The 22,078-nt window shown below is 43.4% G+C and overlaps 1 protein-coding gene across 1 annotated transcript in view; it reads left to right on the top strand.

Annotated features, from left to right (window-relative positions):
* The window catches only part of PAK5 (p21 (RAC1) activated kinase 5), a gene marked incomplete at its 3' end in the record, with an annotated part of 162,944 nt that overhangs the window by 126,272 nt on the left and 14,594 nt on the right, over positions 1-22,078 (top strand). The window contains exons 4-5 of the mRNA XM_079532699.1: positions 875-1,089; positions 19,540-20,334. Coding sequence (XP_079388825.1) covers positions 875-1,089; positions 19,540-20,334 — 1,010 coding nt within the window. The remainder of the gene's footprint in view (positions 1-874; positions 1,090-19,539; positions 20,335-22,078) is intronic.

Raw genomic sequence — 22,078 nt, forward strand, 5'->3', positions numbered from 1 at the left:
GTGCATCATCTGCAAAAAAAAAAGAATGAGCTATTCCTCCATCATGCACCTCTGAATGAGTAGGGCCCTTGCTGTAATTAATCCCACCTGAGGGTGCTGGTCCCAAGCCAACAAGCTGCACCTACCCAAGCAAAAACCCAGGTACTTTGGAGATGCACTGTTGTCTTTCAAGGACCTTGTTGCCATCAGAATGACAACTGGTGCTATGTGAAAGTAATGATTATGGCATCTGATAGTACTGTGAAGCAGGACCCTTTACAAATGCAGATGAAGGCACTTAGACCAGGTTAGTGTTAGATCTGTACACACCATCTAAAATGGCAGTGTGAGAATAAAATCTGCTTTCACTGCTGCTGGGTGCAATCCAGCTGTGAACAGGGGCCAGGCTCTCAGCTGGGTTGAGTTGTCTTTTCTGTGAGATGTAGTATATAGATTTAAGATGTAAAGCTGTGTGTTTGTTGTAGTGGTGTGTCAGGGTGCTGCTGTTTGAGCAAAGCAGTATAGGGCTGCAACTGTAAAGCTCGGGGCTGTGAGCTTTTGTGGGATGTACCTTGCAGTGCAAGCAGGCCAGAAGAGGAAGGAGTAGGAAGACCTGGGGCTTTCTCTTCTGGGTATGGGGGCAGTTCCTTTTTTCAGAAGGTATCATTAACATGTGTAGATTAGAGACTTAGTTAAGTTTATGAAATCTCAAACGGAGATTTCTCTGTAGAACGTCCTCTGAGGAGGGGGTAGACCTCAAAGCTGGTACGCTTGGAGGAAAATCTGTGTAGGTATTTGGTTGACAACATCCAGCAGAATTGTCCATACGGCAGAGAGAACAGCTAATGGCTGCAGCAAAGCATTAAGATGTTTTTTTCCCCTGTTACTTCTCCAGGTTTTTCCACCATGTTCGGAAAGAAAAAGAAAAGGCTTGAAATTTCTGGGCCCTCTAACTTCGAACATCGTGTCCATACTGGCTTTGACCACCGGGAGCAGAAGTTCACAGGACTACCTCAGCAATGGCACAGCTTGCTGGCAGACACGGCCAACAGGCCAAAGCCTATGGTGGACCCATCGTGCATCACTCCCATTCAGCTCGCACCTATGAAGGTATTGTGTAAGGTCTTTCTTTCTTGTTGCCTTTGAATTTCCTGACCTATCTTTAATTGCATAGTTGAAGCTGGCATGAGCTTACCCCTAAAATGCCTGTGTTTGCACTGAGAAGGTACTTGCTGCGTGAGGTGTCGTTGGGCACTTCTTTTTCTAATTTCTGTATGGAACTACATCTCAGTAAAGGGTTATCTGACAGCTGTGATGTAACCACTTCTGTGTCCTTAATCTGCCCACGTTACTAGAAATATAAAGGAGATCAGAAGGAGGACATGTTAGGCTTGGCCACCAAGCACCAAGAGACAGAAGATATTTGTTTGCATCACCACGAGCATCTGGGAAACAGGCATAGCTGGGGCGGAGGGGCAGAGCTGCAAGCCTAGAGAATTGGAAATCCAAATGTTTAATACTAGGGCTATGAAGTAAAACTGTATTTATAAAACTTGTCCCAGAAGAGCATGTGTCACAGGCCTTGCTTGGTCCATGTGTTCGCATTCCTGGGCTGCAGAAGAAAAAGCTGCAAGTCCCAGTGGAGGCTCCAAATGTTGCTCCTCTGCAGCATAAAATACCTTGATAATTAATTTAAGAAAGGTGCTAGAGGCAAAGGCAGGCAGGGAGGGATAAGTACAAGGAAGGAAAAAAAAATTATTGCTTGTTAAGCCCAGAAAAGAGCTCATGGAGGGATCTTGTTGCCATCTGTGAGCACCTGCAGGTTAATGCAGATGGTGGAGCAGAGCCCTTCTCTGGGTGACAGAATGGAGGGAGCAGACCCAAGCTGTGGCTTGGGAAATTCAGACCAGACAGGTGGTGAAAAAACGTTGCTCAAAGGATGGAGCAGCACTAGATGGGTGCCATTTTGGCTCTGAGCTACCCGTCCTTAAAAGTGCAAGATACAGTCAGACAAACAGCCTCATTTAGTAACGGTTCTGACATTGCACATCCTGATGTCCCACTAAATGCCACCTGTGTGCTGGCAGTACCATACACCCCTTGCTGTCACGTGGCTGAAAGATAAATTTAGGATTTCATCCTCACAGATTTTTCTGAAGCAAGGGAAAATCAGATAATCCTGGGAGCGCAGACCCTGTATTTATATTTTATAAGTGCTCTTTGCTAAATTTGCATTTACTGCCTGCACCTGAAGGACACTCAGTAGTTGCTGATCAGGATTGCTGGGCATTGCAGCAGGATGAAGGGTATAAAAGCAAAGTCTTGGATTTTTTGCTGCGATAAAACACTTCACTGTATAAATGAGGCCCAGAATAATTTGGAAAAAAGTAGGCAAACCTTTGCCAGATGGAGTGGAAGAGCAAATGTGTTTCACAGCCCTTTGAAACACCAAAATATTCTTGGGACATGAATGCATAAAGATGTCTTAAAACAAATCGGTTTCTTATCTTGCAGCAATACCATCTATTTTCTGTAGTTCTGGAGCCATAAATCCTTAAGTTTAAAATGCTTTAAAATGTATTAGATTTCTAAACACCTTAAAAGAAGTGTGAGTCTAGGGCTAGTGCTGCAAATGGACACATACATGCATAGCTTTGTTTGTGAGTAGAGCTCTGATGAGGCAATATACACTGCTGTGTGTATAAGGATCGAGCCCTGAATGAATTAACTGCAGCACTTCTAAGTGGAGAAAACTATGGACAGTTTTCCAAGAAATGGTCTCTTTTTGTTTTTCTGTCTGTTTATCAAACGTTTGTCTATATGTGGAAGAGGTGTGTGTATCCAGCACTCAGTATCTGTTCATGCAATGGGAATGCAGTTCTGAACTAAATCTTACCTTGTCAGAAAACGCTCCTTTGGGAGCAGGCTGGGGCCAGGAGCCAAAATACAGTCCTGAACTGAGCTTGTTCTCCCAGTATAGTCTTGGGCCACATTGCTTTATAATGCATCCATACATCCAGCAGCATCTTGCCATGGTGCATCTCCTGGTGATGGTTTCTCTGTAACCCTCCCCCCATCCCAACAATGGCAGTGGGGCAGAGCGATCCATAGGAAGGTTTGTCTGCATAGATGGAAGATGGAATTTGGAAGTAGATTCCCCAAACTGCAGTTATTTGCATGCCATCATTCCAAAGGCAGAGTTGAAAAAGGAATTGGGATTAAAACTGAAGGACTCAAGAGATTGTGCTTTCACTCTCCAGTTACTTTCCCTAAGACTTCTGCAGCCTATTGAAGTAGGCCTCCTCCATAATGCCAGCAAAAGAGTTGGTCTTACTGCCAACTAAGAACAGCGACTGCAGTCTGAGAACTTGCTTTTAATTTTATTGCAATAAATAATTTCATTCCATGGTAAGAATTAGTGTGTATAAGTTGATGTAACTTACAGAGATAAACTGAGTTGTGGCCACTCCAAAACTGAAAGTATTAAGCATTACTGAAGTAAACGTAATTCAGAACAATTTTGTATATGTGCAAATTCCCAAACACCTTTAGCTTTGTTAAAAAGGGATTTACACACTGAGGACTTGATGACTTAAGTGAGAACTGATGATTTTAAATGCATTTGCATTTAAAAGATGGAAGCCATAGTCTGCAAGACCATAACACTGCTTACAGTTTTCCCCTTTTCCACCCAGCAGTTGATGTGGTTTAATTAACACACTTGTAAACGCACTGAGGTATAACAGAAGATTGATAATGAAGTGTGTCCTGAGTCACAGTATTAAGTCAGGCTGAGACATTCAACCAGAGTTGGTCCTTACAGAGGTTTCAGGTCATGCAGCAGTTCTGTAACTTGTCTGTTCTGCATTTATTATTTTTATTGTATTTTTAATTAGTTCTGCACTGACTACAAGTGCAGTGCAAGGCAGAGGTGTTCTGCTTAGAGGGACTCCTTTGTGACTGAGTGGTAGCACAGGTTATAGAGCTAAAGAGAGTGATTGCTGGCTTTTGAGACAGAATTGATTTTTGTTTGCTTTGTGCTTTACCCGAAGCTTCATCTTAACCCAAAGCCAAAGCAGAGGAAGGGAAGGGCTTTTGTTGACTTCTGTGGGTTTTGCTGTCTTCCCCATTAGGGTTGTTTGCTTGTTTCTCAGTCTGCAAAACAGAAACTGATGGTTCATGTACTGTATCCCTCTGGGTAAAACAATAAGTCATATATTTTCTAACTGCTCCATCTGTATTAAAAGGCAGCAGAGGTGATGAAGAGGCAGCACTGTGGTCTCCCAAATATCCTAGGAATGATCCCTCCCACCAGGAGACTCATTGCTGTGTCTCTGCACTGGCTGGATTAAAGGCATTTAGTCCTTTTGCACGTGGCTGGCAGTGGCTCGTCATGGTAATATCTGAGCTTGAATACTAACTTGAGCTGGTTGTACGAATTCATTCATTTCCACTACAAGGAGTAATGATAATAGGATTCCCCTTCTCAGTGTGGATGACCCAGATACGAGCAAAGTGCTGTGTATTTCAGACACCAGCAAGAATGAGTAAAAGTGACGCAGAAGGTTTTGTGGGAAATAGAAAGTGACAATGGTGATTGTAGGTTTTAGGTGTGGTGAGAGAGGTTTTTCATAAAAGACTGATTTTTCAGTGAAAGCATCTCCATGTGATCTGTGTCTTACTGTGCTTAAAATGGATTTCATGAAGCCTGAGATCTGATATTAGGCCTTTCAGTTCTCTTGCTTCAGTATTTTGCGTTTGCCCTACATGTACTTGCAGTTCAGGATTTGATTGTTTGTCCTCAGCATGCAACATGCTTGGCCTGACATGGCTTTTACGCTGTACTCAAGTTCCAGCCCCTTAATTTTGGAAAGCTTCAGCATCAATAGCTAGTCAAACACATTGCATTTGGGCAGCAAAACTCAACGAATTCTTCATGCTTTCTACACTCTGCTAAAAGTATTAGGAAAACAAGTATGAGAAGCCTTATTTAGGGGATTTTTGACGAGAGCCTAGCATTGGCTTTATAAAGATGCTTCATTAAGATGCTTGAATGTCCATGGCTGTCAGCAGGAACAGGGTGGTACGGAGGACTTGTTAAAATCCCTTCTTGTGTTTCCCAGTGCAGCTAACAGTGGAGCTACTTTGCTTTTCTGTCAGTTATTGGAGGAAAAGAATGCCATTTGTTTCTGAGATGCTGAGTTGTGCCATTAGCCTTCTGCAGTTCATTTACCTGGTGTTGTGCAACGTGTGGGCTTTGCAGGGCAGAGAATTTCTGGTGTTGCAGACTGCAGAGTCACTGACTTTCCTCCCATTCATCCTGTATCAGTGTTGCAACCTGTATGCTTTGTCCTATCTGTAATTTTAATTTCCACCACTATTGCATCCCAAACATTGACCTAGCAGTGAGGGTAGCAGCAAGTTAACTGTAACCTTTTAAACCGTATTAAGCTTCTACTGCTATATTTCAGCCTGTATATAACATGGGGAAAAATAATCCAAAAATGAGTTACTGGCTATGGCTCTTTTAATAGTTCTGACCAGAAAATCAAAGCTTCTGTTTACTGTGTGTGTTGACAGAACAAGTAGCAGACGTGCTCCTTTTCTTCCCTGTCCTAGTTGGACAAAGCGGTGCTTGTCCTGCCCTCCCTTCCTTGTCTTTCCACATTTTTCTATCTCCTTGACAGCTCCTTGATTTTGTTTATCCCTCCATGATGCCTCCATGAATGGGACAGTTTGAGGTTCTTGCTTGAAGAAGGCTGTCTCCCATCCACCAGGAAGCTGCAGGTCTACAGCACTGCTCTTGCCAGGACAAGACACAAAAGGCTGCTGACACCTTGTGGGCCTTCCTTGTAGCCGCACTGTGATCATTCGTGCTTATGAACTCAGGTTTCCTAATTGCTTGTTTTGAGATTGCACATGGGGCCTGGCACGTGCTGGTCTAAGAGGAGCTAAGGTCAGAGGAATAGCTCTAAAAAAGGGCAAGAGCTCTTGCAGCATTGAAAAAATGCTGTGTGGAAATAAAAGGTTTTGCCAGTGAGCATGATCTCAGCAGTGGGACGGTAACATGGAGAGGCTGGGCAGTTTGTAATGAACACTACCCTGAGCCACCTGACAGGTCATTGATGCTGCCTCTGCTCTAAGGAGAAGGTGGGGTTGGATGACCTACAGAGGGCCCTTTTTCTGCAATTATTTTCATCTACTAGTAATTTCAGCCACATTTTAAGTAGTTCTGTTATGCAGTTCTACTTTCAATTTATTTTGATGACTAAACCACAATGCATTTGATGCTATATCATATGCTGCGATGCCAATAAGAATTACTGCAGCGTATCTCAGTTCACTCTTGAGGGCTATTTGATTTCCCTCATTTCTAAGTGATGGCATCTCTTCTGAACCTCCTTGTACAGATGTAATACGAATATGCCACCTAGCGTCCGAGAATGTGTCTTACTGTGACATAGGCTTCATGTGAGAAGAGCCATGTTGCCAATTTTGTGTAGTAGTAGCGGAAAGCTGTCACTGTACAAATAAAAACCAGCCACATAGGTTCATACGTACTACTCATCATGATAGAAGCTTTCAGTTTAATTGCTCATTGTTTGGTTTCAGAAAATTGTAGTTTTTTACTGAAGTCCTCTGGAATAATTTTGCTGCGGACTAAAGAGTTTAGTTCAAGACAGAAAATGCCTGAATAAGGAAATAGGAGCAATTTCTTTTCATATTAACAGTTCATTTTATGGAAAATGCAGTTTCAATGTAAATAATTTCATCTGGAAGAGGACACATCTTAGAGATCATAAATTGTTTCAGTTTTTTCTTTTGAAGTCTTTGGTTTCAGTGATCAATGCAACCCTGGCAGCCTTGGATGCAGCACACCTTGGGAAGGAATGCGGAGCAGGGCTGTTGTAATGACAGCTCCTGGCACCACTGTGCTGTGAGCTGCCTGTCCCTCTGCATTGATGGTCCGCAGGCAGGAAGTTCAGATGAAATGCAGACCTACTCCAGTAATACTAGATTCTCTGTTCCTTGTATCCTCCTCAGATCTCTTCAGTTCTCTTCTTCACCTCTGTCAAAAGTACACTAACTGATGCATGCAGTTTTTGTTACTACAATCACACCTGCAGGCCATAGTCATCCTAAAATGAGGGAAGCACTTCTCCTCCATGGTACTTTTCCCTGATATATTCTCAGTTATTCTTTACAGTCTGGCGTTTCTGGCTTTCTGAACAAGGAAGTCCTTGATCAGCTGTTGCTTTTCTTTCATACTGTGTTCTTTTCCAATATAAATAATAAAAAATGCTGTTTTCATCAGTATTGTGACTCTAAGTAATGTTAATTTTGGAGAAGTTTTGCAAGGGCTGTGTTTTTTCAAGCTTCAATTATACTGATGAGAGCTTATCTAGGTGGTGTAGGACCTTGCAATATGCTAAATAAAGTTTGCATGTAAATCTTGAGTTCACTGTCTGCATCTGCTGAGGATTTAGAGCTCAATAAAGATGTTAACCTACAGGTCCACACACAAAAAAGCCAAATGCTCAGTATCAGCATTTCAGAAATTGAATCCAGTCTCCTCTGGGAATGGCAGACTGGGAGCACTCTCCAGGTAGCGCTGTATAGCTTGAAATGAGCCAACAATTAGATCCTGCGCAAGGACACTTGTAATCACATTCTTTTTTTAGTGTAGAAGTTAGTCTCTGATGATAAATTTAGAGATGTTCCATATCTTCTCTCTCCTGCCCTGATAAATGAGCCACGCTCCCTGTGTACTGCCTGACATGCAGGGCTCTGGCTCCATCACTCCTAATCTGGCTGCTATTTTCTTCCTGTTTGTTTAGGCAAGGTTTTGGCCACCAAAACTTTCCCTGCTCTGACCCATAAACTCTGTGGAGATAGAAGCAGGACTCAGGCCTGTGCGGGACTAGGCAGGTACAGGTGGTGCTTTGGGGCTGTTGCTTTGGTGGACTGGCTGAACCCCAGCTGTTCTGCCAAATTGTGTAAATGTAAAGCTGCAGCGACACTACAAAGTTTCTTCATTGTCAGTCAGTGCGGAACACTAGGTGGCAGCAAGGAATCTCTGGAAATTCACCTCACTGCATGACCTACGTGGGCACAGACAGCAGACAAATCTGCGTTGGTGTCCTGATGGCTCTTTTAAAGATATGCTTTTATCCTCCTTTGTAATGGCTTTGTGGAAAAGATTTCCATATACAATTGATATTTATATACAATATATACAGCATTTGCATCAGTATTAGGACATCAGTAGTAAGACAGTGTTTGCTACTGGGGCTTGCATTTAAGCATGCCATGACTATAATTGCACAGTAGCTGCATATTCTGCATGTCTCCACGATACATTTATTCCTAGATCTACAGATAAACCTGTTTTGGTCCATTGTTGTATAGAGCATAAACCATCATGGTCATAGTCCCACTAAACTATGTTCTAAAGAGTACTGTCAAAAGCAGCAGGATCAGGAGGAAGACCATGTTGCCAAGCAGCTCACTTACCTGTGAGGCCAAAGCTCCAGGTGTAAATGGGATTTTTTCTGTCTCCTGTTCTGCAGTGGTTAGGTCTGGGCTTTGATGGCTCTCCAGGAATTTGAAGCTGATTCGCTGCCATTTATTTCTTGTGCTCCCCTTCACGCAGGATCTAATTACAGCAGGCAAGTGCTGTGTATTACAGGAGATCAACACTGACTTGTCCTTGGAAAACTTTAAACAGTTTTTCTGCTGAAGTGCCACTTTCGTGGGCTGGACTGTGCAGGCCAGAAAAAATAAGAGCATACAGATCTTTGGGGAGAGAAAAGTGAACAGAGGAGATGTATGTAGGCTGGAGGCTTATACTTTGTAATTGTAAACATCAGATTCAGCAGGCTTTAGTTAGGAACACACAGTTAAAAGAAAAGCAAGAGATTATGAGATGTATTTAGTCCAAAAAAAAAAACCACAGTAATTTCTGTCTGTGTTTTAATTGGCATTTAGTAATTCCCAGAACACAGCAGAAACTTCCAGTGAAAATGCCTCCATTTGAAATGTCACTTTCTAGTAGCCATGGGATCTGTAAGTGCAGAAACTTGGTTTAAGCAAATTAGCTTTTATGAACCACTGAGGCAAAAGTCTTGGGGACAGGAGGCAGGCTGGGAGCAGCCTCTCTTTTCTCCTATCTTTCTTCTATCATATGGCAGTTCATGCTGAGTTAGCTGTGCGCCATTCAGGGATCACACTGCCCTTCTCTTCTGGCCAGAGCAGTGGAGGGAGGACAGAGAGCAGCACTTGTCCAGGCAGATGGGTTCGTGACGCATGTCAGGGACAGTGTGCCACAGGGACATCATTGTGCTTCCTGGTGTCCCAGCCCTATAGATCAATTATATCAAGATTCCCTTAGAAGTGTTGCAACAAAAATCAGGATTCCTCCAGAAATGTTTCAGCATGTTCTTGTAATGAGTCTGTGGTGTTGTCCTGACTATCATCCCTGTGATTAACACTGAGGATGGTCCTCTGAAGTCTCTCTCTGTGTTTTTTTTTCCTGCAGAGAAAGGATTTGGTTTGCACTTCTCATTTACAGGAATGAATAAATAAAGCATCTGCTTGGAAAGCTCTTTGAGTCTTTCCTCGCAGTTGCCTGGTAAAGTTAAGTGAGCACAGATTTCTGTGCAGGGGTACTCTGCATGTATATCCAAGTTTGGGTGAAAATCACTCAGTGAGGTTTAGTGCCACTTGGGGCATTTTGGTTGGTACACTTCTAGTGTACCTTGTGGAACAAGTTTATTTACTTGGAAGCAAAAACTGTAATTTGCAACATGTATGAAATTGTTACACATTTACTGCATTTTTTACTGCTTTTACTAATGCAGATTTCTAAATTGTCTTAAGGAGTGAAGTTTTGGGAAAAGGTGAATTGTAGAATTGTAGAATATCTCCGGCTGAAAAGGACTTATAAGGGTAACAGAGCAACTCCCAGCTCCACACAGCACCACCCAAAAATCAGACACGATGTCTGAGAACAGCGTCCAGATGCTTCCTGAGCTCCGGCACCAGGGCTGTGCCCACTGTTCTGGGCAGCCTGTTCTGTGCCCACCGCCTGCTGGGGCAGACCCCGACCCCCCACCTGCCCCTCCCCTGACACAGCTCCATGCTGTCTCCGCTCCCTGTGAGGAGCTGCACTGTGAGGCCGTCCCTCAGCTCCTCTGCTCTGGGCTGAGCAACTCCAGGGGCCTCAACGCTCTTCACACAACTTGTCCTCCAGACCGCTCCCTATCTACACAGACCTCTCTTGGATGCTCTCTAATAGCTTTACATCCTTTTTGTGCTGTGGCACTCAGACTGCACCCACTGCAGGAGATGAGGCTGCACAGTGCAGAGCAGAGGGGACAGCCCCTCCCCTCACCTGGTGGCAGCGCTGGACCTGGTGCCCCCCACATTGGCCCTCCTGGTGCCGGGGCACATTGCTGGTTCATGCACAGTTTGCTGTCAACCAGAGCCCCCATCCCATTCAGTGGGTCTGCTGTCCAGCCTCTCATCCCCCCAGTCTGTAAATGTAGCCAGGGTGTGCCTTCTTACGTGCAGAATCCAGCGCTGATCCTGTTACGTTTACTCCATGCAGTTGGTGATTGCCCAGCTCTCCACTTCATCTAGATGTTTCTGCGAGTGCTCTCTATCCTCAGTGGAATCAACAACTCCTCCAACTTTATTATCATCATCAGAGTTGCTCAGAACACCTTCTAGTCCTGCATCGGAGTATGGTAGTTCATATGATATATGAAGCCATTAAAGAGAACTAGCCCTAAAGTGGAGCCATAGAGGAATCCTGCTAATGGCACCTGCCAGGTATAACCCCATTTATTGCAACTCTTTGGGACTGACCCATCAGCCAATTGCTCGCCCATCGCTTTATGTTTATGAAGGATCTCACAATACTCAGAGACACTGATCAGGTTTAAAAAGTTACCATTAAGTGCTTTGAAACTTTCTCATCATTCTTAAGGCCATGAGATTGAAGCATTTCACAGACAGCGTTTTCACAGCTCCGACTGCAGAGGGATTTATTTCCCAGAGCATTGGTGACCTCTTCCCCACCAATGGGATCAGTGCACCACACACTTTATCCCGGCATTGTAACCCCAGACGTGCAGGGCCCTGACTGCGGTAACCATCACGAGCCTATGCTTTGCTAGGCTCATGTGAAACGTTGACTTTTTTTTCAAACATGTGCCATTCATGAAACCTCATTTACTGTGGTAAATTGCAATGGAAAGTAATATGGTTAAAACTGCTTCTTATGAATTGTCAGACTGTCAGAATCTTTGTTTTAATTAAAGCCGAAGAGACTGCAATGGAGTGACCGCGGAATCTCTCTGACCTCCCAGACAAGTGTCCTACTGCCACAGCTGTCAGATAAAGGCAATTACTTCCCTACCATTAGATGTTACCATGTGGGAATTTACTTCAGTATTTCATAATGCTCCATCAAGCTGCAGCCAAAATCTTTCAGTAAGAAAAAAGCACTGGGATCATTAATTGGGTTAACACTCCATCAACCTCACGTTTGTTAATGGGCATGCTTAGGACATGAGGGGAATCTCATCTGGGGAAATGTCATCCAAGCAATAACGAGGGCTTACACTGCAGTGTGCCTTCACAAATTACAGCCCCTGCATCTGCATCATGGCTTGGGATGAGGATGTGGTACAGAAAGCATTGCTCGCACTTTTCTCCCAGAGCACATCGGTAACCCAGCATGAATCAGTTCGCAAGCCCAGATTTTTGAGATACAGTAGGAACACTTGCTTTACATTAACTGTCCTTAATTCTGTCATTTGATATTGAACTCTTCATGTCACATGCAGCTCTGCCTGAGGTGAAATTTCATCGTGATTGAGGTCATGACTTTCTAGCCTGCTTCTGTTGTAGCCACTAAAAAGCAGAATTGTGTTTTTTGGAGGGAAGGATGTCACTGATATCAAACATGGCCTTTTTCCTTCCACAGTGTTTCCAGATTTGTTTTGAGTATTGTAGCTTTTAGTTGTCTTTGAAGTCAGACCGGGTGGGAAGCTGAGGAACGCTGCCCTGTAAGGGCTGTGGGACGCTTCATGCCACAACCACACCAGCGGGGGCTGGATCATAGCTACCACTTGGTACATCTTAGTGAGTTTGATTTGCCCCCTCCTCTGGAAAAATAAATAACAACAAGCACAAAACAACATTGGCACTGATGTCCTAGCAGATGATGTGATTTTGAAAGGGGGAGAGCTATTGTCAAGGTTTTCCATAAGTATTCCATATCCTGACATTATGCAGTGAATGGACGGAATTGCGGCAGCTGCTAAGAGAGGTCTGCAGTCCCCAGAGTGCTCTGGTCCTTTCCACATGGCTTCTGGGAGGGAGATACAAAGTGATGTAGGGATGTGAAGGACGTTCTTTTTTGCTCCACACCACTGAGCTTGTAGCACATGATTAGGAGACCCTTCCTTTCCCATTTGTTTGATTTATAACTTTTGATTCCTTTTATATTGTATTATCTCACGTTCCTTTACCATTTTCAGTAAAAATAGTCACACCCATCCAGTGCTTGGATACAGTGTGGCACAATCTGAGCATTAAAAACTACACTCCAGAGGGAAATTTCCTTCTCAGGGAATCTGTCAGTGGGACAAGAGATCTTTAAATAGGTTATCAGTTCTTTCTCCTCTCACATTTTTTCCTTTCTTCTCCTTGAATTTTTTTTAAATTTCTGTAATGTCCGAACTGGCATAATCATATTATTATGTTTCTTGAACATGCTTCTCAGTATCAGTCTGGGTTGGGGATCTGCCCAGCAGCTGGGCAACATTGAGTGGCAAGGGTGTGGAGGGATTTGGGAGAAAGCCATTCTCCATTCTTCTCCCTGCAGAGCGCTCATATAGATCATCACTAACAGACATACCGACTTTCTCACTCAAACTAAAACTTTTAAATCACATTTCACCCTCATTTCTTGTATGTCTGATAGATCTTTGTAAACGTATTACATATGGAATTTCATGTACTTAGTATAATGAGGCTCAAGCAATTAAATTGGATGTTTAATATCCTCTAATAATATTTCAAATGATATATAATGACAATGCTTGTGTATTTAAAAAATTAACAAAAAAAAAAAAAAAGAAAAAGAAAAACAATCCAGAAGTTACTAGACTGTAGATATTTCAGTGGAATTTTAAAACAATGCTTTGTTAAAAGTTTCTGTATCTTAAATTGTCAAAAAGATCACCAGTGAATGAGATTATAATGAAATGTTGCTCTTGTTGTTATAGCAACTAACTTTTAAAACTGCTGTGCAGGTTGACAAATTGCACAGTGCGGTTTTGGTTGGGCTTTTCTGTAGTTTTCCATCATTTTACTTTTGAGGAATTTTAAACAGCTGGCAGTAGTGTTGTTAAGATTATTATGCTTGTCTCAAGCCTGTGGCTATACCTTTATTTCAATCCATTGAGTAATATATATTTTTCAGGCTATGTTAATTTCGTTTCTACATTATCAGTTCTTTCAGTAATTAGCATGTGGCCGCGCCAACATTTTCCCAGCTTCTTACCTATTCTCTGCTGTTGCCAGTATTGGATTAATTGGTGCAGTAGTATTGCATGTACACACTTGAGGGCTGTGTATTATAACAAGCTCAGCTCTCTGCTGTGCCGTCTTTGTTGTGCAGCAGCAAAAGAATTTTGGCAATGCCAGCGTGTGCTTAGAAATATGACTGCAGTGTACATGGACGAGTTCTATAGGGCTCCAAATAGCTGGCATGCAGCAGCCTGATGCTGACCACTCATCTGGCCCCTTCAGTCCTGCTCCCACTGAAAAGCCCCACCAAAACGCACTGCAGAGCTGATGGGTGCTATTTTGTATCTGGTGACATTTGGTCAACTCTGGTGACCAGCATGTCTCAGCCTATAGTATACGCTGCAGCAGCTCTGGGCTGAGTTCTGCTTTGGTGTGTTTTATTCATATTTAAGTTTTCCTGTGCGTTGGGAAGATCTTGTTTAAGAGCTGTCCCAGAATGGGATTTGTATGACTGCTCACAGTCACAAAGTAGTGTGGGGCAAGGCAGGAGGGGACATGGATGGGATTTTCTGTGTTCATCTGTCTTGTCTCACCATGAGAGAGGACCAGCAGGTTGTGAAGATGTGGTGAGCTATTTTGCGTTATTCCAAGGATGTGACTCAGTCTGAGATCCCACAAGTGAGAACAGATCAAACACAGACCTGACACTTCTCGTGCCCTACACTGCAGCTATAAAACTGTTACCTTCCAGGAAAGATGGAGTTTTCCTTCTGACATAGTGACAAGGATTAGTTTTCTCTCCAGGTGAACAGGTAGTGCTGTTCACATTTGCTTATGCCAGTGAGTAAGTTGCGTTGTCGAGAATGCAGCTTCAGGTACTTCCAAAGCTTTTGTCATGCAACACAGGAAGATAAATTACCAAGACTTTCACCACATACCGTGCTTTTACCAGCTGTGCTATATGGCCCCTTTCCCTTGAAAAAGAATGATTTTCAGATATGCCTAGGTTGTGCATTTATTTTACATGTAATGAAAATGAGCGGATAAGCTGGCTAGGAGTGAAATCAGAATTTAGATTGGCTCTTTATAAGGCGACATTTCCTAAAAAGACTTTTTTCCTCCTATTCCGGGCATTACAGAGATTTTAAATCTTTGTCGACTTTTGAAAGCACAGCTCCTGAAGGACAAAGGATGATATATTCTTAGTGCCTGTGTAAAGTATAGTAGTTTTAAAGGCAATAAACGCAAGGTCATATTAGGGCAAAACAGTTAATTACCCACTTCATTATTGTCAAGGTTAATACAGTATTTGAGCGCAGAAGCTGTTCTTCATCTGCTCTTGGATACAAGGCAAGACAGCGGTTCTTGCAAACAGATCCATTATAGCTTATCGCTGCAGGACAGACCGCTCCAGCAGCACCATGAAGGATGTCTTCTGTCAGCGGTATCCAGAGCAAACGCCAGACCTGTCTGGAGAGCAATGGAAATGAAATGAGAGCTACAGCTTCGGAGTAGCGCGCTTTAATTCACAGAGATTGCATCCCATTGATTTTAATGTATGACGCTAATAGTAGCATAAAATTCTCCAGCACTCTCTCATCTGTTTTAACATTGATCCATCCTAAATTACGCAGCGCTTTGAAAAGTATCCTTTAATGAACACAGGGTATTGACTGTAACAAATCCCACCTTTCTGTGGTAGAATCCGGTTAAGGCTGCACCTGCTAGTAGGGTTTGATTTCTGTTCTTCATGCATGCCTGGGCACTGTACAGGTTTCCATTACATGATCTCAATAGACACGAACAAAGATCTCATAAATCTTAGCGGATCAACCTTTGCGAATATTGCATTGCTTGTAACTGGCTGCGTTGCCTGCAGCAACTTTGGAATTCCTTGTTTGTGTGCAAATAGAAGTTGTCTCTTTCAGCTTACAAAGCCTTTCAAAAATGAATAATTAATTGCCTGGTATTACCAGGCAAACTGTGTTTGTATCCCTTTTTTTTTTTTTTTTTTTGGTTGGGTTTTCTTTCAGGGTTTTCGTTTTGCTTTTTAAGCTGTTTTTTTGTGTGTGTGTGTTTTTGTTTGGTTTGTTGGTTTTTTTTGCTTTTTAAGAAGTAAATTTTTCCGTCTTTTGTTGCTCCTGCTGTTGTGTTTCGGTCTCAAGGAGCCTTTCCCTGCACACGCAGCCTGGCGCTGCAATAACTGTGCTGAGTTCCCCAACTGAGAATGCCATGTCAGCATTTGGGTTTTCCCCAGTACTCCCACATGCCTTTGTACCTGGCTACTTCTGGTTAACACTAGGCTTCAGTTGGGAAATTTGGGCCATAGTTAGGTCAGTTTTCAGTCTGACTTATTTCTGCAAATCCTGCAGTTCATAGGAAAACTGCAGGGTGCTGGTGAGCCCCAGTGTATATATCCTCTGACTTCAGAAGGAGTTAACTTTGCCTAATGTAAGCGTTGTTCTCTAGAAATAGCGCCTCTCACTTGGTCATTTTTGATGCTCTGTGGGCATCTTTACAGAGCAGTTTATTATTTTTATAGAATAATGCCTGCTTTGGGATTTTAATTGCTTTTTTAAGCCTACTAAATTATGAAGAATTAACTGTGCCCACCAGGGAGGCATTGTGTGTAAGCATCACAAGTTCTATTTGATAGCAGTAGTGCTAGAAGTTTTCTTAATAAAATAAAAATAGAAGTCAAGCTCTAATAGGCTGTCTGATTAAGCAGTAGGGGCATGTCAACAAGATGTATTTTCTTTCATGTAAGGGCAATACTAAATTTAAAAACAAACCAAAGCAAATAGACATATTGACAACGATGGCATAAGAACAGTAACTATAATGTAATAGTACTATCACTGGCTATTCCGTAAAAATGCATCGCCTTAATATCATACTTTCTCCTTTTTTGTTTCTTCACAACAAATGACTTTCACATCTTAGTTTGCTGTGGTAATGACAGCGGTGTGGCTTTGACACCAGCAGTGGCAGTGCTTCACTGACATGGTTGCAGATTTCAGCCAGTACTGCCAAGGCATTTTTAATCTAGACTTGCTGTGTTCTTCTAGGATAGGTAAATTTTATCCTCCCTTCGAACTGAAGGACTGTGCTTGTATGATGAAACAGTGCCAAGGATTGTCATCAGCTAATGAAATTAAAAATCTGTGCTATTCGGCTGCTCAAGCCCCTTACCTGGGCAAGGGAGCATCCTTCTACACCAGCCCCAGGCACAGTCAGCACCAGGCAGACTTTTCCCCAAGTCACAGATGTTGCTTTCAGGCTGAGAGCATTCGGCCATGCAGAGCCACACCAGCACGCATAAACCCACTCGGCCTGAGGGGTTGATTCCAGCACTTCTCATTTACTGATAGAGAAGAGCCCAAAGCAAAGAGAATTCCAGCCATCATTCTTGCAAGTCAGTGTTCCCCTGTGGTTGTCCGCAGGCTGCTGGGAGAAAACAAGGGCTTTTGAGATCTTAGTCCCCTTCATTGATCAGGATTAGGTTGCTGTGAGGTCACAGGGGTAACCAAGGCTTCTTCACAGACAAGAGCTTCAGTGGCAAATGCCCATTTTGGTAAATCAGGATTTCCTACATGACAGTTTTACTAATACTAAGAAACCTGTTTGTTTGTTTGTAATCCTCACAATCAAAACGGTGGCTTCTGTCTGCAGAAAATCCCTAAACATTGAGTTTTTGTCATCGATGAATTCCAAAACACATAATCCTTTGGCTTCGTTCTTCTAGAATTTCCTTGCAACGCAGGCTGAGATACCTGGTTGTGATTCTTCATCACCCATATCCCGTTGCATCTGCATTTAAAAAACCTGCTTTGAAAGAGCATCTATTTGGAGAAAAGGGAGGGAGACACCCCTTTCCTTTAACCAGAGGGGCCATTCTGCTCCCGGGGGTTCCCTCTGGCTCTGAGGTCCTTTTGTGCAGGCGCTATACAGGTTGCTCCAGGAAACCTCTGCTTTGTGCAGGCTGGTCCCACAGAGATCATTAAATTGGCCTTTTTACTCCTTGGCATGATTTTACACTGGGGAAGCAAGATGGCAGTTGGGTATTTCAATCTTGTTTTCAATTAAGAGCATTTCATTGTTGAGTGTGCTGTTTTATTATGTGATAATTAAATATGAATGATCATGCATTCATCCTGCCAAAGCGGCTGTAGCCTAACGAAACGAATTCCTTTCGCATTGCTGAATACTTCAGAAGCAAAAGGAGTGATCTGTTTGCTGATCCTGATTTTTTCTGTCCTATTGTTTCAGTATTGCCAGATTGAAAATAGCAAACCAGGCAAGTAATTACAGACATAAATAAGAGGAGGGATCAATCGGAGGTCAGGATTGCTTTGCCCTGCTTTTCTCAGCTGTCTTTTTCTGAATAACAGAGAAGTATGTTGCTGTCAATTTAGCAGTGATGGGGCAAAGCAGGAGTTGAAGAGGGATGAGGAAGAGGACCAGACTTTTCTTAAAAGAGAAATTGTGCCCTATCCTATCTTCTGAATGCATTGCAGACCTTTCCTAGACAAAAAAAAATTGAGTCCAGGATGCAATACAAAGGACCGCATTGCTTGTGCTGCAGAGCCCTTCCCGTCCCTGCTGCTGGTCATTGCATTTGGAGAAGCCACCTGCTTTGTGTGGAAGCATTTGGCTTTAGACCCCATTGGTGCACCGTCTCCTTTTACAGATGTTTCCTTGTTTTATCTTGTTGGTGCTGCTTCATCAGCCTTGGGTCAGGCTTACAGGGATGCATTTCTGATACAGCCATGTCTGTGGTGCAGCAGTGGAGGAAGGGCCGGAGCCAGGCTGGACACAGCACGGTGCACCATTATCAGTGTGCAGCACAGGCAAGCTGCTAGCAGAAGGACAGCTTGGGATGGCCACAGCGACTCCATTTAGAAACTGAGTTAAATAAGATACAACCTCAGATATTTAGCTGAAGTGAATCAGCAAAGGAAGTTTTGTTTCAATAGAGCCGTGCTGATTTATGGCCCCGGTCCTCAATCTGTACATCTTATTCTTGCAGGGCATTTATAAACATGACGCAGTGCTCAGTGGGAGTCAACTGCTGAATTGATGCAATAACTTGTTACAGTCTTCAGATGGTGCTAGCTAAAAATAGTCAGGTTATCTTGAAGGAGAGCTCTAACTAAGTACTGCTTGTTTCCATCCTAATGCTAGGACCATTGTTTGGGAAAGAGCTGAGTAAGGATGGGAAGGGGCAGTGGGTAGGAGCCGATCTGTGTCTGCAGTGCTTCTCAGCCCTCCTCATCCAGGACTGGGGGATCTAGGGGAGTTTTACTGTATCAGGACACAGATAGGGCCACTGCCACATGGCATCCATCATATAGTTATCTCAAAGCCATGGTCATGAACAGGGATTTACCAGATGCTACATATTGTAAGGAGGCGAAGGTAGGTATTATTTTTCATCTTCCCTGTGTGTGTCTCATGCTAAATTAATGAAGAGGCAGTTCCTGGTGGTAATTCTGGCACACAGTAGTGCACTGTTAAAAAAACAACAACAACGACAACAAAAAAACAACATGGGACTTGATAAATTACATGCTACTTTCCACTCCAGCAGTTTGCTAAAATAGCATGGAGAAGTTGGCAGTGAATGATATTATTACTTTTCTATACTCTGCAAACTAGGGTACCAGCTTGCCTTGAAGCAAACAAGTGAATAATAGCTAATTTAGTCACACCTAGTTTTTAAAACACAAGTAGTGCTCTTAAATGTCTCTGCTGTTCAATGCAGCACAGCCATATCTTAAGTTGAAGCTGTATGTTAAATATCAGCTTATGGTGGACACTGCATTTGTTCATTTCTGCATGTTCTGTTGTACTTCTTGAGGGCTTTTTTTTGTGGCAACAGGTTATTGTGAGATGTGTGCCTGAAGAATGTGATGCATCACCACGTGTATTCCTGGGTGAATCACAGACTTCAGTCATTTTGTTGGTCAGATACTAAGTGAAAGTCAGTATTTAATCAAAGCAATTTTTTATTTCCAGACTATTGTTAGAGGAAATAAGCCTCGGAAGGATACTTCAATCAACGGCTTGCTCGAAGAGTTTGACAATATCTCCGTGACTCGATCCAACTCCCTGCGGAAGGAAAGTCCTCCCACACACCACCAAGGCAATGCAAACCATGTGCCAAGGCACCAGGAGGAAAATGGGTACATCACATATTCGCAGTACTCCAGTGAGTCAGACACAACAGACTATGTCATGGACAAGTATAGAGACAAGACTCTCTATGGGGAAGAGCTAGACAGGTACTACAAAGGGGGCTACGCTGCCAAGCAGAATGGGCACATGATGAAGGTCACTTCCAGAGACATCTATTATTCAGAAATGACACCCCTAAAATCAGACCTCTCCAGGTTCCTCCCAGATTACCATGCACAAGTGGAGGCGAAGCCCAAACCACTCGAATATGGAGGTCTAAAGCTGGAGTACCAGAGGATTCCCAGTGGATCCTCACTGGACTACAGAGACCCCTTCCCTTACGCCCTGTCCCGAGCGTCAGTGCAGAGCGAGTGCCCCAAGGAGAGGCTGGAGTACAGCGACGGCGACTGGGGACACAGCCCAGCCAAGGATGACTATGACAAGAGGCCCAAGTCATCCTACGTGGACCCGGCGAGCCCTCAGCCAACCATGAGGCAGAGGTCCAGGTCGGGCTCTGGTCTGCAGGAGCCAGCCATGCCCTATGGAGCAAGTGCATTTAAAGCACACCAGCAGGGACACTCCTACAGCTCCTACACCTACCCTCGCTTGTCTGAAACTGCAGCAGGCATCTCCAAGGTAATGTTAAGGCCCTGGTGTTGGTACTGCTAGGACAGGGACCATTCCAAAATGGGAATACAAAAAATTAGGCATGTGCAAAACGTTAAGGGTGTGGAGCCGTGCTTGGAAACACAGTGGTAGGAAGTGTGCGACAATGCTTTGGTGGATATAAAACCCCACCCAGTTCACTTGGGTAACTGAAAACAGATGCTGGGGATCAGAGGCTTAAGATACTTATTCAAAGAACAGTTTGGAGATGCCCAACTTCCGTGAGTTTTACTTGGGATTTCTGAAAAACCCAAGTTCTTTAGCAGTTTACCTACGATTAGAAGTTCGTATGCTAATGCAGATGTTGGCAGAGCTGGAAAGTTGGTCTGCTTTGAATGTCAGGTTCTTTTTGTATTTGAGTCGTCGTTGCTGACATCTCTGTGCCACTTAGATAAGCATTTCTGGTTTGCTGAGGGAAGACAGCCATGATCCCAGCATGTCTATTAGGCAGAGGAGCTGCCTGCAGCTGAGCCAGCTCATACCAGCCCACACAGCCACCAGTCTGGCAAGTGTGTATGTGTACTGTGAGATTCATTAACCCTTTCCCACCAGTGAGGGAAGGGACTTATCCCTCACCCCTTCATTTTTCAAGCAGTGGAATTAAATCCAAGTGTCTCCTCACACAAAAATAAGGGTCAAGATAGAAAAGCAACTCCATTGTGATACCTACAAGCAGCTCCTCTGCAGAAACTGTGGTCTGCTCTGCCTCTTCTAAGTTGCATGAAGAGTATTACCCACACAAGCTATCCTACCTTACCCTGCTTCCTTGCAGCCTTGATCAGCTAAGGGAATCTCTTATCCATCATGTCACACTGCTCAAACAAAGACCTGCTTAAACACTTAATATTCTGCAAGAAATGGTTTTTCCTTCGGTGTATATTTCATTTAATGTTACTGGGTTCCCTTAGCAGCAGGCAGCAAGCTTGTTGTGATTTGCCAGAAGTGCTGAGCTTGGTAGTCATCACACAATGATAGCTCTTCTGCTTATGATGGTGTCTGAACAGTGCATTTTCTTACAGCCTCTGTGCACTGAGAACTTGGTCCTGTCCAACTTCAGACCCTGTGTCATCTCAAAACCTCTGCAAATACAGCATGGCTTCAAACCAGAGGCATGCCTGCATTTTGCTTGGGTTTTGGCTGCTTTGCTGATGCTGGGCTGCAGTCACTGTCAGCATCCTGTGGCAAAAGGAGAGCAGTGTTTTGGTTTTTTTTTTTTAGGTGCTGATTGTGTTAAAGCATAGAGTTGGGCTTTTGAGTTTGAGTGTAAATACTGGGGGGGGTAGAAAGGTTGCTAGGTTTCTTCCTGTGCCTTGTCTGAGTTTGGGGTTTGCTGGGAGGGATGCCTATATGTAGTTAACTGTGTGCAAGAGTGTGGTGCTAAAATACAGATTCTGGAATTTGCGAGGAAAGGTTGGGATGGACTAACTGCCATTTCTTTCTTTTAAAACAATCATTTTGTCAGAGTTGAGAAAGAGGAAGGACAAATCCAGCAATAGCTCATAAACTCTCCTGTGCCTGCCAGATTTATGGCATTCAATAAGATGCAGGGTGTAGGTGTATTTCACAGGACTCAGAGCACTGCGGACACTTTGTAAAATATCCCATTAAAATGCAGTAACAACTTTTATTAAAGAAAAAGATGCCTTAGTGCAAGATTCATTTTGAGCCATTGCTCTCCTTTGAGCATCAAAAGCCCTCATGTAGCCTTGGTATA

Source organism: Tetrao urogallus, assembly GCF_951394365.1.
Source record: "Tetrao urogallus genome assembly, chromosome: 2".
Classification (NCBI taxonomy): domain Eukaryota; kingdom Metazoa; phylum Chordata; class Aves; order Galliformes; family Phasianidae; genus Tetrao; species Tetrao urogallus.